Source organism: Gasterosteus aculeatus, chromosome 14 (genome assembly GCF_964276395.1).
Source record: "Gasterosteus aculeatus chromosome 14, fGasAcu3.hap1.1, whole genome shotgun sequence".
NCBI lineage: Eukaryota > Metazoa > Chordata > Actinopteri > Perciformes > Gasterosteidae > Gasterosteus > Gasterosteus aculeatus.
In genome coordinates, this window is record NC_135702.1 from 1,711,924 (window position 1) to 1,725,865 (window position 13,942).

The 13,942-nt window shown below is 47.0% G+C and overlaps 3 protein-coding genes across 6 annotated transcripts; 2 read left to right on the top strand and 1 right to left on the bottom strand.

Moving 5' to 3' along the window:
- Positions 1 to 66: 66 nt before the first annotated feature.
- Positions 67 to 4,660, top strand: ddx55 (DEAD (Asp-Glu-Ala-Asp) box polypeptide 55). Its single transcript, XM_040197404.2, has 14 exons — positions 67 to 300; positions 411 to 461; positions 894 to 980; positions 1,067 to 1,158; positions 1,252 to 1,314; positions 1,533 to 1,682; positions 1,818 to 2,010; positions 2,152 to 2,234; positions 2,375 to 2,506; positions 2,587 to 2,679; positions 3,000 to 3,114; positions 3,227 to 3,395; positions 3,467 to 3,753; positions 3,838 to 4,660. The coding sequence occupies exons 1-14, from the start codon at positions 193 to 195 to the stop codon at positions 4,003 to 4,005; spliced, it is 1,791 nt and encodes a 596-aa protein (XP_040053338.2). The 5' UTR covers positions 67 to 192; the 3' UTR covers positions 4,006 to 4,660.
- eif2b1 (eukaryotic translation initiation factor 2B, subunit 1 alpha) lies at positions 4,041 to 10,647 on the bottom strand. Of its 3 annotated transcripts, none has more exons than XM_078088762.1 (10): positions 10,575 to 10,647; positions 6,599 to 6,647; positions 6,417 to 6,518; positions 6,036 to 6,172; positions 5,501 to 5,617; positions 5,057 to 5,169; positions 4,907 to 4,975; positions 4,742 to 4,817; positions 4,304 to 4,429; positions 4,041 to 4,232 (listed from the first exon to the last, which is right to left on the bottom strand). In XM_078088762.1, the coding sequence occupies exons 2-10, from the start codon at positions 6,609 to 6,611 to the stop codon at positions 4,077 to 4,079; spliced, it is 909 nt and encodes a 302-aa protein (XP_077944888.1). In that variant the 5' UTR covers positions 6,612 to 6,647; positions 10,575 to 10,647; the 3' UTR covers positions 4,041 to 4,076. The 3 variants fall into 3 exon arrangements, with proteins under 3 accessions (XP_077944888.1, XP_077944887.1, XP_040053421.2); XM_078088761.1 differs by lacking the exon at positions 10,575 to 10,647 and adding an exon at positions 7,834 to 7,972; XM_040197487.2 differs by lacking the exon at positions 10,575 to 10,647 and having other exon boundaries at positions 6,599 to 6,965.
- bcl7a (BAF chromatin remodeling complex subunit BCL7A) lies at positions 7,984 to 13,892 on the top strand. 2 transcript variants are annotated; one of them, XM_040197511.2, is made up of 6 exons: positions 7,984 to 8,201; positions 9,708 to 9,789; positions 9,887 to 9,986; positions 10,342 to 10,494; positions 11,155 to 11,258; positions 11,654 to 13,892. In XM_040197511.2, the coding sequence occupies exons 1-6, from the start codon at positions 8,110 to 8,112 to the stop codon at positions 11,726 to 11,728; spliced, it is 606 nt and encodes a 201-aa protein (XP_040053445.1). In that variant the 5' UTR covers positions 7,984 to 8,109; the 3' UTR covers positions 11,729 to 13,892. The 2 variants fall into 2 exon arrangements, with proteins under 2 accessions (XP_040053445.1, XP_040053444.1); XM_040197510.2 differs by having other exon boundaries at positions 8,014 to 8,201; positions 9,890 to 9,986.
- Positions 13,893 to 13,942: the final 50 nt, after the last annotated feature.

Sequence of the window (13,942 nt, forward strand, 5' to 3'; positions counted from 1 at the left end):
CAAAGTGGTATAATGTATAATAATCGGTAAATAAAAAAAAGTAAGCGGTACTTTTGACAGTGCTTCAGTTCCCACCCGGGCTGTAAACATCAACGCACCCGGAAACCGGCACATCGTGGTGGGAGAAGAGACGCAGCCGAGCGGCGGCTAACAACGTTAGCATCCAGCTCAGCCCAACGCGCCGCTTCCACCATGAATAACTCGACAGAAGGGACGTGGGACAGTTTACCGACTCAACTCACCGAGGGCATTTTACAAACGCTCGAGGAAATTAAGTTCACGCACATGACACCCGTGCAGGTAACACGAGACACGTGACACATGCTTCTGTGCGACACGTGAAACACTAAATCTCTTATTAAACAGCACTGGTCATTGAACGCACCGTCTGACCACCGTTTCCCTTCCAGTCCGCGTGCATCCCGCTCTTCATGAGCAACAAGGACGTCGCTGCGGAGGCGGTAAGTGTTGAGAACTGTGACGTAACGGCACTAGTACTTTGATTAAGACAGGATGTACTTTAACAACATTCACGATGAACCTATTTTGAAAAAGTATTTAGTATATTTAGCCTTTAAAAGTACCTCCATCCTGATTAACACATTCATGAATATATTATCCAGTAATGTGACCTACATAGATGTTCATACTGAGTATTTGTACACTGTGGTATTGCTACACATCATAGTAATACAGTTAAATCAGGTGTACCAGTACACCACACCTATTGAATATGAGCTATAGATCAGTTATTAAGACGTCAATAAAGATGTAAGTTTTGGGTTGCCAGGTTGTTTGAAAAAAAGCCACCTCCAGCATTCCTCTTTCATTAATGTATCTGCATGTAAACTATTAATTGTTTGCCGTTGCTGCTCCTCTTCCGGGACCGTCAGGTGACCGGCAGCGGGAAGACGCTCGCCTTCGTCATCCCCATCATCGAGCTGCTCCTGAGGAGAGAAGAGAAGCTGAAGAAGATGCAGGTGAGGCTCCGGACTGCCTCTCCTCTTCCTCCGGTGGGCGCCGAGGCCCTAAATGACGTTTGTTTGTTTGTTTGTTTGTTGCCCAGGTGGGCGCTCTGGTCATCACTCCCACCAGAGAACTGGCCCTTCAGATCAGTGAAGTGATGGCGCTCTTCACCAGCAAGTTTCCACAGTTCACGTGAGTACAAAGTCACCGAAGACCGTTTAGATATTAGTTTCCCGTCTTTTTTTAAAGTTTTTCAAATGCTTCTTGTACTTTTCTTCTTTCCAGGCAGATTTTGCTGATCGGCGGCACCAACCCGATAGACGACGTGGAGAAGTTTAAGGAGAACGGGTGAGATGGGACGTCCTAATGACGAGCCTTTTCACTTTTGTACAGAGCCGTTGACGGTCTTTATGCTAAGCTAACAGAACGTACACAAGAGTAAGTTCCCTCCTTGTCTAACCATCAAGATTACAAGGTTATGAAGGAAAACGTCCCCCTCTAAACGACCACGCCGAGCGGTCAGATCCAACACATCCGTGTCTCCCGGTCTGTTCTTGGTGTCTCAGGGCGAACATTGTGATAGCGACGCCGGGCCGCCTGGAGGACATGTTCAGGAGGAAGCCGGACGGTCTGGACCTGGCGAGCTCGGTCAGGAGTCTGGACGTCCTGGTTCTGGACGAGGCCGACCGCCTGCTGGACATGGGGTTTGAAGCCAGGTGCTGAAATAAAGCGGTTTTTTTTGTATCGTTATGGGAGAAGACGTGAGCCCTGAAGGTCCTTCGTGCCGCTTACACACCGTGTGTGTGTGTGTGTGTGTGTGTGTGTGTGTGTGTGTGTGTGTGTGTGTGCAGTCTGAACACCATCCTGGCCCACCTGCCCAAACAGCGGCGCACGGGTCTGTTCTCGGCCACTCAGACTCAGGAGCTGGAGAAGCTGGTGAGGGCCGGCCTCCGGAACCCGGTGCGCATCACGGTGAAGGAGAAGGGCGTGGCCGAGTCCGCCGTGGTGCAGAAGACGCCGTCCAGGCTCTGCAACTACTTCACGGTGAGTCACACGCACGCGCCGCTTTAATGTTATTATGTGTTTTATGTCTTATTAAGTATTAATCTGATCAAACGATCTGTTTCACATCAGTCAGACCCCAGAAAAAGAAATGTAATGATGCACAAAGGACATCTTTTTCAGATCTGCAGAACAGAGAACAAGTTCAACAACCTGGTGGCGTTTCTACGGCAACACAAGCAGGAGAAGCACCTGGTCTTCTTCAGGTACGTTAAACATGTTTGTGCTGACAAATAGAACCGCAACACAAAGTGGAATAAAATAAGTTCAGTTCCACCTGCAGATTTAAGAACAAGCGCGCTGTGTTTGCGCGTTGTAATCAGTAAGGACGTTGTGTGGTCTCCAGCACGTGTGCGTGTGTCGAGTACTTCGGCCGCGCTCTGGAGACTCTGGTGAAGAAGGTCACCGTGCACGCGATCCACGGCAAGATGAAGAACAAACGCAACAAGATCTTCGCCGACTTCCGGGCCCTGAAGAGGTTTGTGTGCTCAAATAATGGCACTAAATCCCAGAAGGTTCGTGTGCATTTCAACGTGGTTTTTCATCGTTGCGTCGCAGTGGGATCCTCGTGTGCACGGACGTCATGGCGAGAGGGATCGATATCCCCGACGTGCACTGGGTGCTGCAGTACGATCCGCCCAGCAGCGCCAGGTGAGTAACTACCGGCACCCTGAATATTAAATATTACTGTGTATTGAGCTGTGGACGCAACTTTTTATTTATCAGGCTCGACTTAAACATCGCTTCCTTAACTTCAACCCTAACGTGACAACTTGATGCCTAGATATAAAACATCTACTTTCTGTATGTAAAAACCTAGTTCTTTTTTTCCAGGATTAACAGGAATTACATTTAAAGTGTCAAATCTTTCTGATCCACCTGAACAGGAAAAGATGCCATTGTTTCTACTCTGAATGACATCTTTAGGGTCTAAATGATGTCATAGATTTTATTTTGTTTATTTGTCTCAGTGCGTTTGTGCATCGCTGTGGACGTACAGCTCGCATCGGTAACCACGGCAACGCCCTCGTCTTTCTGCTGCCGATGGAAGAGTCCTACGTCAACTTTTTGTCCATCAATCAGAAAGTGAGTTTATTTTTTTATTTGCCTTCAACCAGCATTTTATTAGCCGCATAGGTCAAAGGTCACCCCCTCCCAAATACCATTGTTGAAGTGTGTCCCCCGGCCGTGTCCCCAGTGTCCCCTCCAGAAGATGGTCCTCACTGAGGAAGTGGTGGACGTGCTGCCCAAGGTGAAGGCCATGTCCCTGGCAGACCGGGCCATGTTCGACCGCGGCATGAGGGCCTTCGTGTCCTTCGTGCAGGCGTACGCCAAACACGAGTGCAGCCTCATCTTCCGGGTCAAAGGTGAGAAACGGGCGCTCCGCCTCCCGCGGCGCTCAGCTCAATGCTAATCACTTAGCCGCCTCTCTGTCCAGATCTGAACTTCTCCACCTTGGCCCGCGGCTTCGCCCTCCTCCGCATGCCCAAGATGCCCGAGCTGAAGGGGAAAACGTTCCCCGGCTTCGACGGGGCGGCGCTGGACACGGACACCATCCGCTACAAGGACAAGAACCGCGAGAAGCTGAGGCAGAAGATGCTGGCCGAGCTGAAGGAGAGGCCGCCGCTCCCAAAGAGGAACTTCATCAAGAACAAGTCCTGGTCCAAGCAGAAGACCAAGACGGAGCGCAGGAAGAAGAGGTCGGCCAAGAGGAAGCACGAAGAGGTACTGTGGCCTTTTTTTTTAATCCTGCTCGACAAATCGGAGGCTTTGATTTATTCTCGACTCACAGCTGTGGTTTGCTGGCAGGGCTCCGACGTGGAGGACGAGGACATGAAGGAGCTCTTAAATGACACTCGAATCCTCAAGAGGCTCAAGAAGGGGAAAATCAGCGAGGAGGACTTTGAGAAGCAGATAACGACCAAACCAAAAAACAAAATCCACGGGGGCGGAGCCTCGGGCGAGGAGGAGGCGTGACCCGCCGCGTTCAACTTGCATTCAATCAGACCGTGTGACATTTGTGTTCCCCGTGAGAGACGTTTATTGAGTTATAAATAGAGCTTGATGAGCTCGTCGCTGACGGCCGAGGGGGTGAGGACCCCCAGGTCGGTGAAGAGGAGGGTGATGAGGGACGGGGGCGTGTAGTCGATCATGGGATGCTCCTCCGACAGGTTGGCCTTGTTCCTCAGCGTGTCGGCCTTGTACTGTGGAGAGAAAAGCTCGTAAACAACAACAACAACAACCACCACGAAGCCCCCGGCGGGAAGATGCTCACCTTGAACCTGTCGGGGACGTCCTGCTGGTTGAGCGGGTAGAGGCGGACGAATTTGAAACTCTCGGCCACGACGTAGAACGGCTTGTTGTGCGCTTTGGAGCACACGGCCGTCTGATAGGTGCCGATCTGCAACGGCAGAGGTCAAAAGGTCGTGTGTTCAACCCAAGGATCAGTGCTTTGTACGTTTACTCTGCCTCATTGTTCTATTTAAAACGGTTTAAATCTGCCATTAATGTGAGACGATGAGTCTCTTTCTTCTCTAAAGCAACGATCCCTCATTCTGTTTCAGCTCGACTCATTTAGAAAACCTTGTTTTAACAAAACGCTGAACAATAAACTTTTACTAAACAGTCTGAATATTTCTCCAAAGGACCATCAGAAATACGACTTTTTTTTAACTTGAAACTTGTGAGCTATTTGTGATTCGCTGAAACTCACCTTGTTGATGATCCCTCCGCTCTCAACGACTCCCTCCGCTCCCACGATGACCAGGTCCACTTTCTCCAAAACATACCTGCGCAAATGTCAAAAAAACACCCGGCTTTATAGTTCATGTCGACGATGACGTGACGCTGCTGCCACTCGATGGTTGAATGTGTTCACCCGACGGCGGCGTCCAGGACGACGATTACTGGGACTTTGAGACTTCTCACGGCGTCCGCCATCTGACGCCTGGAGGAGAAGGAAACAGTGAGTGAGTGTGTGTGTGTGTGTGTGTGTGTCCCTTCAAAATAAAAGTGCACATTCACTCACCCGGCCGAGTCCGGCTGCGACTCGGTCACGTACACCGAGAAGCGTTTCTTCTCGGCGGCGGCTTTCTCCAACACCCGGAGGACGACTCGGGAGTACGAGTGAGTGAGGATTTTCTTCAAGAGGAGCGTGTTAAAGAAAGAAGAACCAGTCACAGCCTGAAGAGTGTGTGTGTGAGATAATAAATGACAACAAAAGATAATAAAGTACTAATAAGAACTCTAATAACTTAACTCTTAATACTTTGGTAGTTAATATATTAAATAACTCAATCCTAAATGTTTATTCATTAATGTGTTGCTCACCTGTAACAGTGGAGCTCTTCCTAGTTTGTATACTTTTGGGTAGTTTCATCTACAATATATGGTTATTAGCTTAATAATGAGGTTTCCTGAGTTGATGAAGCTTCACTGACCAACAAAGCAACACGCGTGTAACGATACTCACAGCACCGTCTTTGATGAAGGTGTGACAGAGTTTAGCCACTTTGGTTCTGGACATGGAGATCTTCTCGAGGAAGAGTTCGCCCCTCTCCTCCATCACCTTCTTACAGCGAGACAGATCCTGACGGACAGAGAGACTAAAGTTATTCTGGCTTTTATTTACACACCTTGTAGAGGCTCAGACCCTCTCGTGGTTCCCCCTTTAGTTGCTTTAAGCCCACAACAGTAAAGAAATAATGACAACAAACTGAGCATTTAAAACAAAAGCTTGATCACTTACTGCAAATCTCTAAATTTAATTTAATTTAATCCCTTAACTGACTCAAGTGTATTCATGCTGGAGAATAATAAAGCTTTTATTTTTAAGACGCAATCACAATTTCATGATCAGCTTTAAAGAAGAACGCCTGAAAACCACAACATCCAGGATGAAATCCAGACGCTTGTGATTTCCAACGTCTCTCTTTTCTAAGCACAAAAGTCTCTCGTTGTATCACAACAGCAAAGAAACGAAGGGAAGCGAGATGTTAGACGCCCACCTCGTGCTCCAGGGACGTGAGACTTATGAAGCGCAGGAAGAGCTCTCCTCCAGAGGACACGGCCACGGACGAGTCCACGCCGGTCAGGCAGTCGGTGGCCCACGTCAGGCTCTCCCTCAGGCCCAGGATGGTCTCACCTGAAGGGGGGAGGAGGTTCAGATTAAAGGTGGGGGTGATTCTACGCCATTCTGAGCTACATATTGTACTTCTTACTGTACTATGATCTAATAGAATATCCATAGAGAGAGAAGATCCATAGAAGATCCATTGATGTGGATTAAAGTAGCCAACAAGATATAAAAGGAGTTACAATGCAGCAGGAATATTATTAACTATTAATATTATTAGGAACATGGGTGAGCACAGTGGAGGAACACACACCTTTGTCCCTCTTGAGGAACTCCAGCAGGGTGCGGATAGCGGCCACAGCGGAGGCCATGTCCGGGTCGGTCCTCATCTGCGCCCTGAAGTACTCCACCAGCTCTGAACGGACCAGAGCGACACGTTAGCGAGCGGCTAACCCCCGACGCCGGGGGAAAGGTGGACAAGGGGAACCAGCGTACCTTCTTTATTCATCCTGGCAGCGGCGGGAGAGCCTTCGCGCGGCAGTCTCTACAACGAATAACGGAGATGATGATTGTTATTTAATTAATTAATTAATCAACACCGGGAATTTTGGCACATGCCAAATAAGCTGCTTCGTTCAAAACAAATGTTATACGAAACAAAAATAAAATGAGTTGTAAATCGACAATGTCGGCAACACTTTATTAAAAGATGCCTCAAAATATTCTTTAATCTGTAGAAAGTTTTATCGTCACTATTCGCCGAGTTGCACGGCGTTACGAGCGACGAGCTGAGTGTTGACGTGTCGCGGAGTGATGACGTAGAACGTTTTTCCGCTCAGAACGTCGCGCCCTCTTCAGGTGCTGTCGGCAATATTGGGATTATTTTACATTTGGGTGAAATAATTTAGCCTAAAGTTGTTTATACTTCTGATTTTATAATTTAGATAACATGATTTATTAATTATTAATTGTGGTACTATTTATCATTCAAATTGTTCATATGTTTATTTTGTTTCAATTTCCACTGCTCTACTTTGTGTTGCTGTTGAAGCTATAAAAAGCTTTACACGTTCTTAAAGGACCAGTGTTCCGAATTTGGAGACATCTGGCGATGAGTTCAGAGGGTGCAACCGACCGAAACTTCTCCCGTGTGTCCATCGAGAAGCAGATTAGATTCATTTTGGTTATTTTTAGTTCTTTGGAAGACAAAAAAAGTTACTTTGACAAAAATGAAATAAGACAAATAATGGAAAAAATAAAAACTATACAAGAGAAGATTGAAGACTTATGGATGTGTCCTACTGAACTGAGGCGGTTGCTTGAACTGACCCTTGTTTCACATGAAGACGGCTGACATTCACCTTTCCAATGTTTTAGTTAGTTCATTTAATACCTAATGAATTCCACTGTATATACTTCTAGTTCACTGTATATACACTTTGTATGCTCAATACTGTGTATAGAGCATTTTTAATATTGTACGTCTACTCTGTAACTTTGCCTGCTGCTGCTTCAAACAAATTACACGAGGGTGAAAAAAGTACATATCGTTCTATCTACAAAACAAAGAGCTCTAATAGAATTAGTGGAAATAAACAAATGTTGGGATCATTATATTAAAGAATGTATGACGAGCCCATCTTTCGTTTATTTGTGGTTAACAAGTTGGTCGAGTATCACCCGAACGACGCTGACTATGTTTCACGGTGACGTAGTACTTTTATGTTTACCTAAATAAAGCATCCGACCGCGTGTCCCCGCTTCAGCTGACGGACAACAAACCCCCCAACAGAAACTAGTAGTGTTTAGCAGTGAGAGCTGCCGTCTTTGTTCCCACACAGCATGGAGACACATCCGTCTTCATAGTGCAGCTGCAGCCGCTCCCCCCGCCCCCCTCTGCTCGACCAGCCCGCGCATGCGCAGTAGCTCCTCTGTGCGCTCTACTGTTTGCATTGTGTCTGAACTGCCGGCGAGCTTTAAAAAAATATATTAAACCCACCGCGGCAATGTCGGGCAGGTCGGTGCGCGCGGAGACCCGGAGCAGGGCGAAAGATGACATCAAGAGGGTCATGGCCGCTATTGAGAAAGTACGGAAATGGTAAGAGCGAAAGGGAAAAGAAAGCCAGGCTTCGTTATCTAACACGAGAGGGAAAACAGGCTTGTTGGGGGAGGAGAGGGAAAGGCAGCGAGGGATGAGACGGAGGAGGCATTTGAACGAGCGAGGGGGGGATTCACGGCAGATGAACCGGCGGCTCAGGTGCACCGGGGCGCACTAGTCTTGTTCACCGCCGCAGCCCGTCGTACTGCACGTAGCCCGGTGTTTGTTCCTCCGTTAACGGCACACACACACACACACACACAGAAAGGGTTGAACCCAGAAGCCATTTCGTTGCAGTCACATGAAGCCATTGCTGCTCGTTGTTCAGCGCCCGGCGGCGTGGTTTCCCCCCTTTTTTCTGGGGGGGGCGGCGATAAAACCCGCAATAACCGCGTCGAGAACGATATCTGAGTAGTTTAGTCCGCGTGGAGTTTAAATGAAGCGCTTTGAGTCGCCCTTTGGGGCCGGTGGAGAGGGCGGCTCGGTGGGGGTTGGGGAGAGGGGAAGTAGGCTAACACGTAGCCTCAACGTTTAACACTAAAACACACTTTAAACACACACTTCGGACCGAATAATAACACGTTTCACGTCGAGGGTGCTTTGTTTAGTTTTATTTAGGTGCGTAACTCCGCCCCGGGGGAGCATTTATATGGTGTAGTGTTGTTGTTTTTATCAGGCGGTTTAATCGAACGTCCCCAGGTCAAAGTCAGCAGAAGTTGGTGGTTTTGAAAATAACGTTTATTTAACGGTTGTCTCTGAATTTCAAAATAAAAGACGTCACTTAACTTAATCGTAAGCTTTACGGTACAAATATGATAACTTAACATTTTGATTTAATATTTTTGGAGGGTGGTTTATCTCTTGTGTTGCTGATGTAATTTAAGCCCACACTGTATGCTAAGTTAGCTAAACTAGCGTTAGAAGTTTTTATTGACTTTCACCACAAGAAGTACATTTTCGTTTGTTAACGTTACTTAATTCGAGTCATTCTATTTGATAACATTTTATACTTTAATTTCACTACATTTCAGACTACACAATACGATATTGAAAGGAGTGTGAAGTGTTGTACCAACATGAAACAACCATTATATTGAGACATAATGATTTTAAAGTCTATTTATTGTTAACATCATAATTTCTCCTGCTGTGTTAATCACAGTATTTCCATTCTCACAAAGGTCATTTGTTTAGTGAAAAAAGCCAAACAGTCACCAGCTCTACTCTCTAAAATATAACTATTTGCTTAATATCATTATAGATGTAATATCTCTGGATTTTTTTGGGGACAACGCAAGTGATTTAACGCTTTTATAATTGCTTCTGGGAAAATAAAATGGCGGTTTTAACAAAGTGGTTCAGCTGGAACATTAAAATCACTGAAGTGTCTTTGTGTTGCATTCGTAGCGTTCACTTTTCTCCTCCTTGACTCGGGGTGAAGAGATGAAGCATAAATAATCTGCTGTGCGATTAAACAACCAGCTGGTTTCTTTCTGTCCCACGCAGGGAGAAGAAGTGGGTGACGGTGGGGGACACGTCCCTCCGCATCTACAAGTGGGTCCCGGTGACGGAGCCCAAATCAGACGACGTGAGTCCGGAGAACCTCCGACGTTCAAGACCCGTTAATCGCTTTTCTCTGTCCTGTGTTTAAAAACTCTGAACCTTTTACCCGCCGACCCCCCCAGCAGAAGAACAAAAACAAGAAGAAGGGCAAAGATGAGAAATACGGCTCCGAGCTGACGACCCCGGAGAACAGCTCGTCTCCGGGGATGATGGACATGCACGGTACGCCCCGAGTAACCCTCATCATCATCATCATCATCATCATCTGAAATGACGCATGCAGACGCACCTCTACAAACACCAGATATAGTTTTCACGTTTTTAATAAAGGAACTTGAAAAATATTCCTACTTTGACAAAGGGATCATTCGTGGACTTGTGGATTTTTAAAATAATCACACAAACTTCCGCATTTTTATTCATATCTTGTCACATTTATTAAATTAATTATTAACATTAATAATCCGTTAAGGACACTTTAAAGAAAATGTTTTTGTGTCAGATGGGAACCAACTAACGCGCCTCTGTCTCTCCCATGTGTCTCCATGTCTCTCCATGTCTCTCGTTCTCTCTCTAGATGACAACAGCAACCAGAGCTCCATCGCCGACTCGTCCCCGGTGAAACAGGAGAACAGTTGTAGCACCAGCCCGGCGCCGGAGCCCGCCGCCACGTCTCACCGCGACAGCAGCGAGGCCAAGGCCGAGCAGAGCCCCCCCGACAGCAAGCGCGGTGAGACCACACACACACACACACACACACACACACACACACACACACACACACACACACACACGGCGGTGTAACCTGACCTAAAACATCTCCTCCGGTGGACAGGTCGTAGAGCGACAGCTGATCGGTCACTTCCTGTTTTTGTCTCCGTGGCGACCAATAGCGTCACGCTGAGAGAAAGTGGGTGGGGCTTCCGCTCGGTTAAATACGGCTTCAACTGACAACTTTGTCTCTCTGGTTTTCCCCTGATGGAAAGTTAACACGCTGGTCGTTAGTAACGTTATAACACAGTTATTGTCTCTTATGCAGCGAGAAATTATTTTAAAAAGTTAAAGTTAATAAATAAATCATCAAACACTGCAAATCCCTTCTGATGTCCCGCCTGCTTTGTGTCAGGAAGTTAAAGTGAAGCTGCTCATCATTCTTTTATCTTTGATTCGTCTTTACCTGATAACCTGGAGCCAGACATGAAAATAGGAATTATCCCATGAGAAGATTTCAGTTTAAAACGAGCCCTCGAGGGGACAATTTCAGTTTCTTTCGTCCAACCAGCAAAATTTGAAGAAATCAAAAGAACTTGAATAAGTTCTCCTCTCCGCCACGTGGGGGCGCTGCAGAGCCGCGTGAGAAACGTGTTGTGACGTGTTCTGCACTCCCCAGGTAAGACCCCCCCCTCATCAGAGACCTCAGAGAGAGCCCCGAGCGCCAAGAGAGACGGTGTGTCCTCGGGGGAAAAGGACTCCACGGACAGCAAAGCCACTCAGGTACGAACGCCACCACATTTTATAGAGCCGTGAAATAAAGAACTTTTTTTTTCCCTTTTCAGTTCGTAGCCGCTGATATTCAGTCAATGTTCAGTCTGTTTGGATGACTTTTTAGCTTTTATAAATGTAAAACAGATAAATCGATCACCTGAATCCTTCCTTCTGTCTCTGAATCCAGAGGAACTTTTGCTCACAGTAAAAGATTTTTTGTTCAGATCAAATCAACTAACTTTTTCCTTAATACGCCTTCTTTCATATTGACTTGAAAAGTTTGTGAATTCTGAGGGGCAGAAAAAATAAAGCAGCAAGTTCAAGTTTTTGAGAATAGTCATCTGATGTTCTTTTGTTATAAATAGTATTATTATTAAATGGAGTGTTTTCATTGGTTCTTTTAGGACTTGGAGGAGGAGGCCCCGCCCACCAAGAAGAGCAAAGTGGAGCCTTCCTCTCAGGACTTTGATGAGAGTTAAATGTTTGGGGTCGTTGCTCCTCCCCTCCCCCTCCTTCTATTAACTCTAGATAAATTAGGGCTAATGGACCCCCCCCACACCCACACACACACACACCCACACACGCACACACACACACACACACACACACACACTCCTCTGCCACAGAGAGAGAATGGATATTACCTCTATTCGCTGGTCCCCCTCCGTGCTTCCTTCCAGTTCTCCACACGTCTTTCACCGATGCCAAGAGAAGCTCCGAACTCCCCGGGGTGGGTTTTGGGGGGTGGGGGGGTCTCCAGGTTGGGATTGGGTGGGGGTGGGGGGTCTTCAGCCGAGCCCCAGCCGCCGCCAGGCCAACTACTGACCTGCCTCTGTGACCAGGAAGAGTTCCCAGCGGGGGTCTGAGCTGGGAGCTGGTCGCTGATCTGAGAACGTTTCACTGCCAGCGGTTTAGCTCGGGATACTCGAGAGGCTAACCGGGTCTCTGATGAGCGGCGGGGGGGGCCTCCACCCTGAGACCACGTCACTTCAACCCTCCCGACTCGCCTCCTGTTGGTCTGATGTTGTGTATTTGTTTAGGGTTTATTTCTCAGGAGGGTCAATGCACTGTTATGGTTTGTCACAGTCGATCGCAGATAGATTTTGCTGCTGTAGTGGACGTCTTCTGTTCTCCATCCAGGAAGAGTTCTCATCCACACGTGTTCCCGCTTCCTTACACTTAGTTTGTGGTAGAAGAAGAAGACGGTACTGGTCGACCCGAGTAGAGGCCTCGAGTCGCCTCCTTTCAGGTCAAACAGGTTCGGGATTTAAACTTTGGTGCCACGTTTTTTTTTTTCTTGCCTTATAATCATCACTATTTAGTATTTTATGATATTAATAATCAACTGCAAAGCTTTTGTTTTGATTTTCAAGGGGTTGAATCATCCTTGTATGCAGGTTACGTTAGCTTAGCTTAGCATAGAGACTGGAAACAAATGGGAAAGCTAGCCTGGAACCCCCCCCCCCCTGCAAAACTGCTACTCCGTCTTCTTCGTCTTCTGCTTTTGTACCACTACAACACACGCGTACAACTACATGTTGCTCTAATCGGTGCTGGCGGGCGGATCGAGTGACACGACGCTGACGTCATGTGTTCGTTTGGTCTGACACGTCGTTTCTTTACATGGGGACCGATTCTTTCAAAATAACATGGTCATTAGTTGTTTCTGACATGATGCTAAGCTAACAATCCTCTGACTGTAGCGTCATTTACTGAACCATCATAAAAGCCCCCCCCACTCTCCACCCCCCCTGCGGAGCGATCCCTTTTTAAAACGACTTGGAGACTGGACTGAACACTACCGAGAGGAAAACCTTTAATCTTCTGGACTTTTCAAAGCTCCCCTCGCCGGCTCGTTTCTACTTCGGGGGCTTTTTATTGCCCCCCCCCCCCCCCTCCTCCAGTAGAACCGCTAGGCCGGTTTCCACTACTTCTCCACCACAGACGGGTCCGGTGGTTCTGATCCTCCTTCAAGGTGCTGTCTGCTGGCTGAATCCACACACGGCATCAAGCTCCCGGTGTCCTGTGTGTGCACACATACATGCATGTGTATATGCACATATGTGTGTGGATTCAGACCTGTGACCTCTAATGTACGACCTCACCCATGTTAGCTCATTACCATCCACTGGCGATTCATTGGCGGAAGTCGCTCGAATCGCAGCAAACCAATGACTTCATGACACAAACCGGGGCTTTCCAGGAATATTTCACGCCGTCCGATTACTTGATCAGATTTTATCGCGTGGACGGAGAGAGCGAGGAGAGCGGAGGTCTCGGTGCCGAGGATGGATTAGCATATACCTCATTCCCAGTCCAGCAGCGCTGGAACTTAAAATGCTATCGTATCGACATTAACTGCTAGAAGAAGCATTACGTACACTCAAAAGAAGAGAATCTCACTTCTGTTCTGTAGCTTTCACCTGATTGAGCCGATTGCTTATAGTTTGCTCATAACTGTGTTCAAAAAACAAAAAAAAAAGAGCTGTGAGATATAAAATGTTTTTTTCCTTGGGACCATTTTGTTTCACTTTAGAACTTGTACAGATTTATGGTTTGGTTTGACTTATTTATTCCATCAGTAGTGCTTGGTTTTTATCATGTCCAATGGTTTTTGTTTTCTTAATAAAATTCACAAAAGTTGTTGTTTTGTGTTTCGACGCACGCAGAGACGTAAATATATACGTGTACTA

What these genes read in the sequence shown, in the direction of transcription:
- ddx55 (XM_040197404.2), top strand. Translation starts at nt 193, where the DNA reads ATGAATAACTCGACAGAAGGGACGTGGGACAGTTTACCGACTCAACTC. An exon ending in GACATGGGGTTTGAAGCCAG is followed by an intron (nt 1,683 to 1,817) that starts GTGCTGAAATAA and finishes GTGTGTGTGCAG; the next exon opens with TCTGAACACCATCCTGGCCC. An exon ending in TTTTGTCCATCAATCAGAAA is followed by an intron (nt 3,115 to 3,226) that starts GTGAGTTTATTT and finishes CCGTGTCCCCAG; the next exon opens with TGTCCCCTCCAGAAGATGGT.
- eif2b1 (XM_078088762.1), bottom strand. An exon ending in GTTCCTCAAGAGGGACAAAG is followed by an intron (nt 6,173 to 6,416) that starts GTGTGTGTTCCT and finishes TCCCCCCTTCAG; the next exon opens with GTGAGACCATCCTGGGCCTG. An exon ending in TCGCAGCCGGACTCGGCCGG is followed by an intron (nt 4,976 to 5,056) that starts GTGAGTGAATGT and finishes CTTCTCCTCCAG; the next exon opens with GCGTCAGATGGCGGACGCCG.
- bcl7a (XM_040197511.2), top strand. Translation starts at nt 8,110, where the DNA reads ATGTCGGGCAGGTCGGTGCGCGCGGAGACCCGGAGCAGGGCGAAAGAT. An exon ending in CGGAGCCCAAATCAGACGAC is followed by an intron (nt 9,790 to 9,886) that starts GTGAGTCCGGAG and finishes CGACCCCCCCAG; the next exon opens with CAGAAGAACAAAAACAAGAA. An exon ending in CCCCCCCGACAGCAAGCGCG is followed by an intron (nt 10,495 to 11,154) that starts GTGAGACCACAC and finishes TGCACTCCCCAG; the next exon opens with GTAAGACCCCCCCCTCATCA.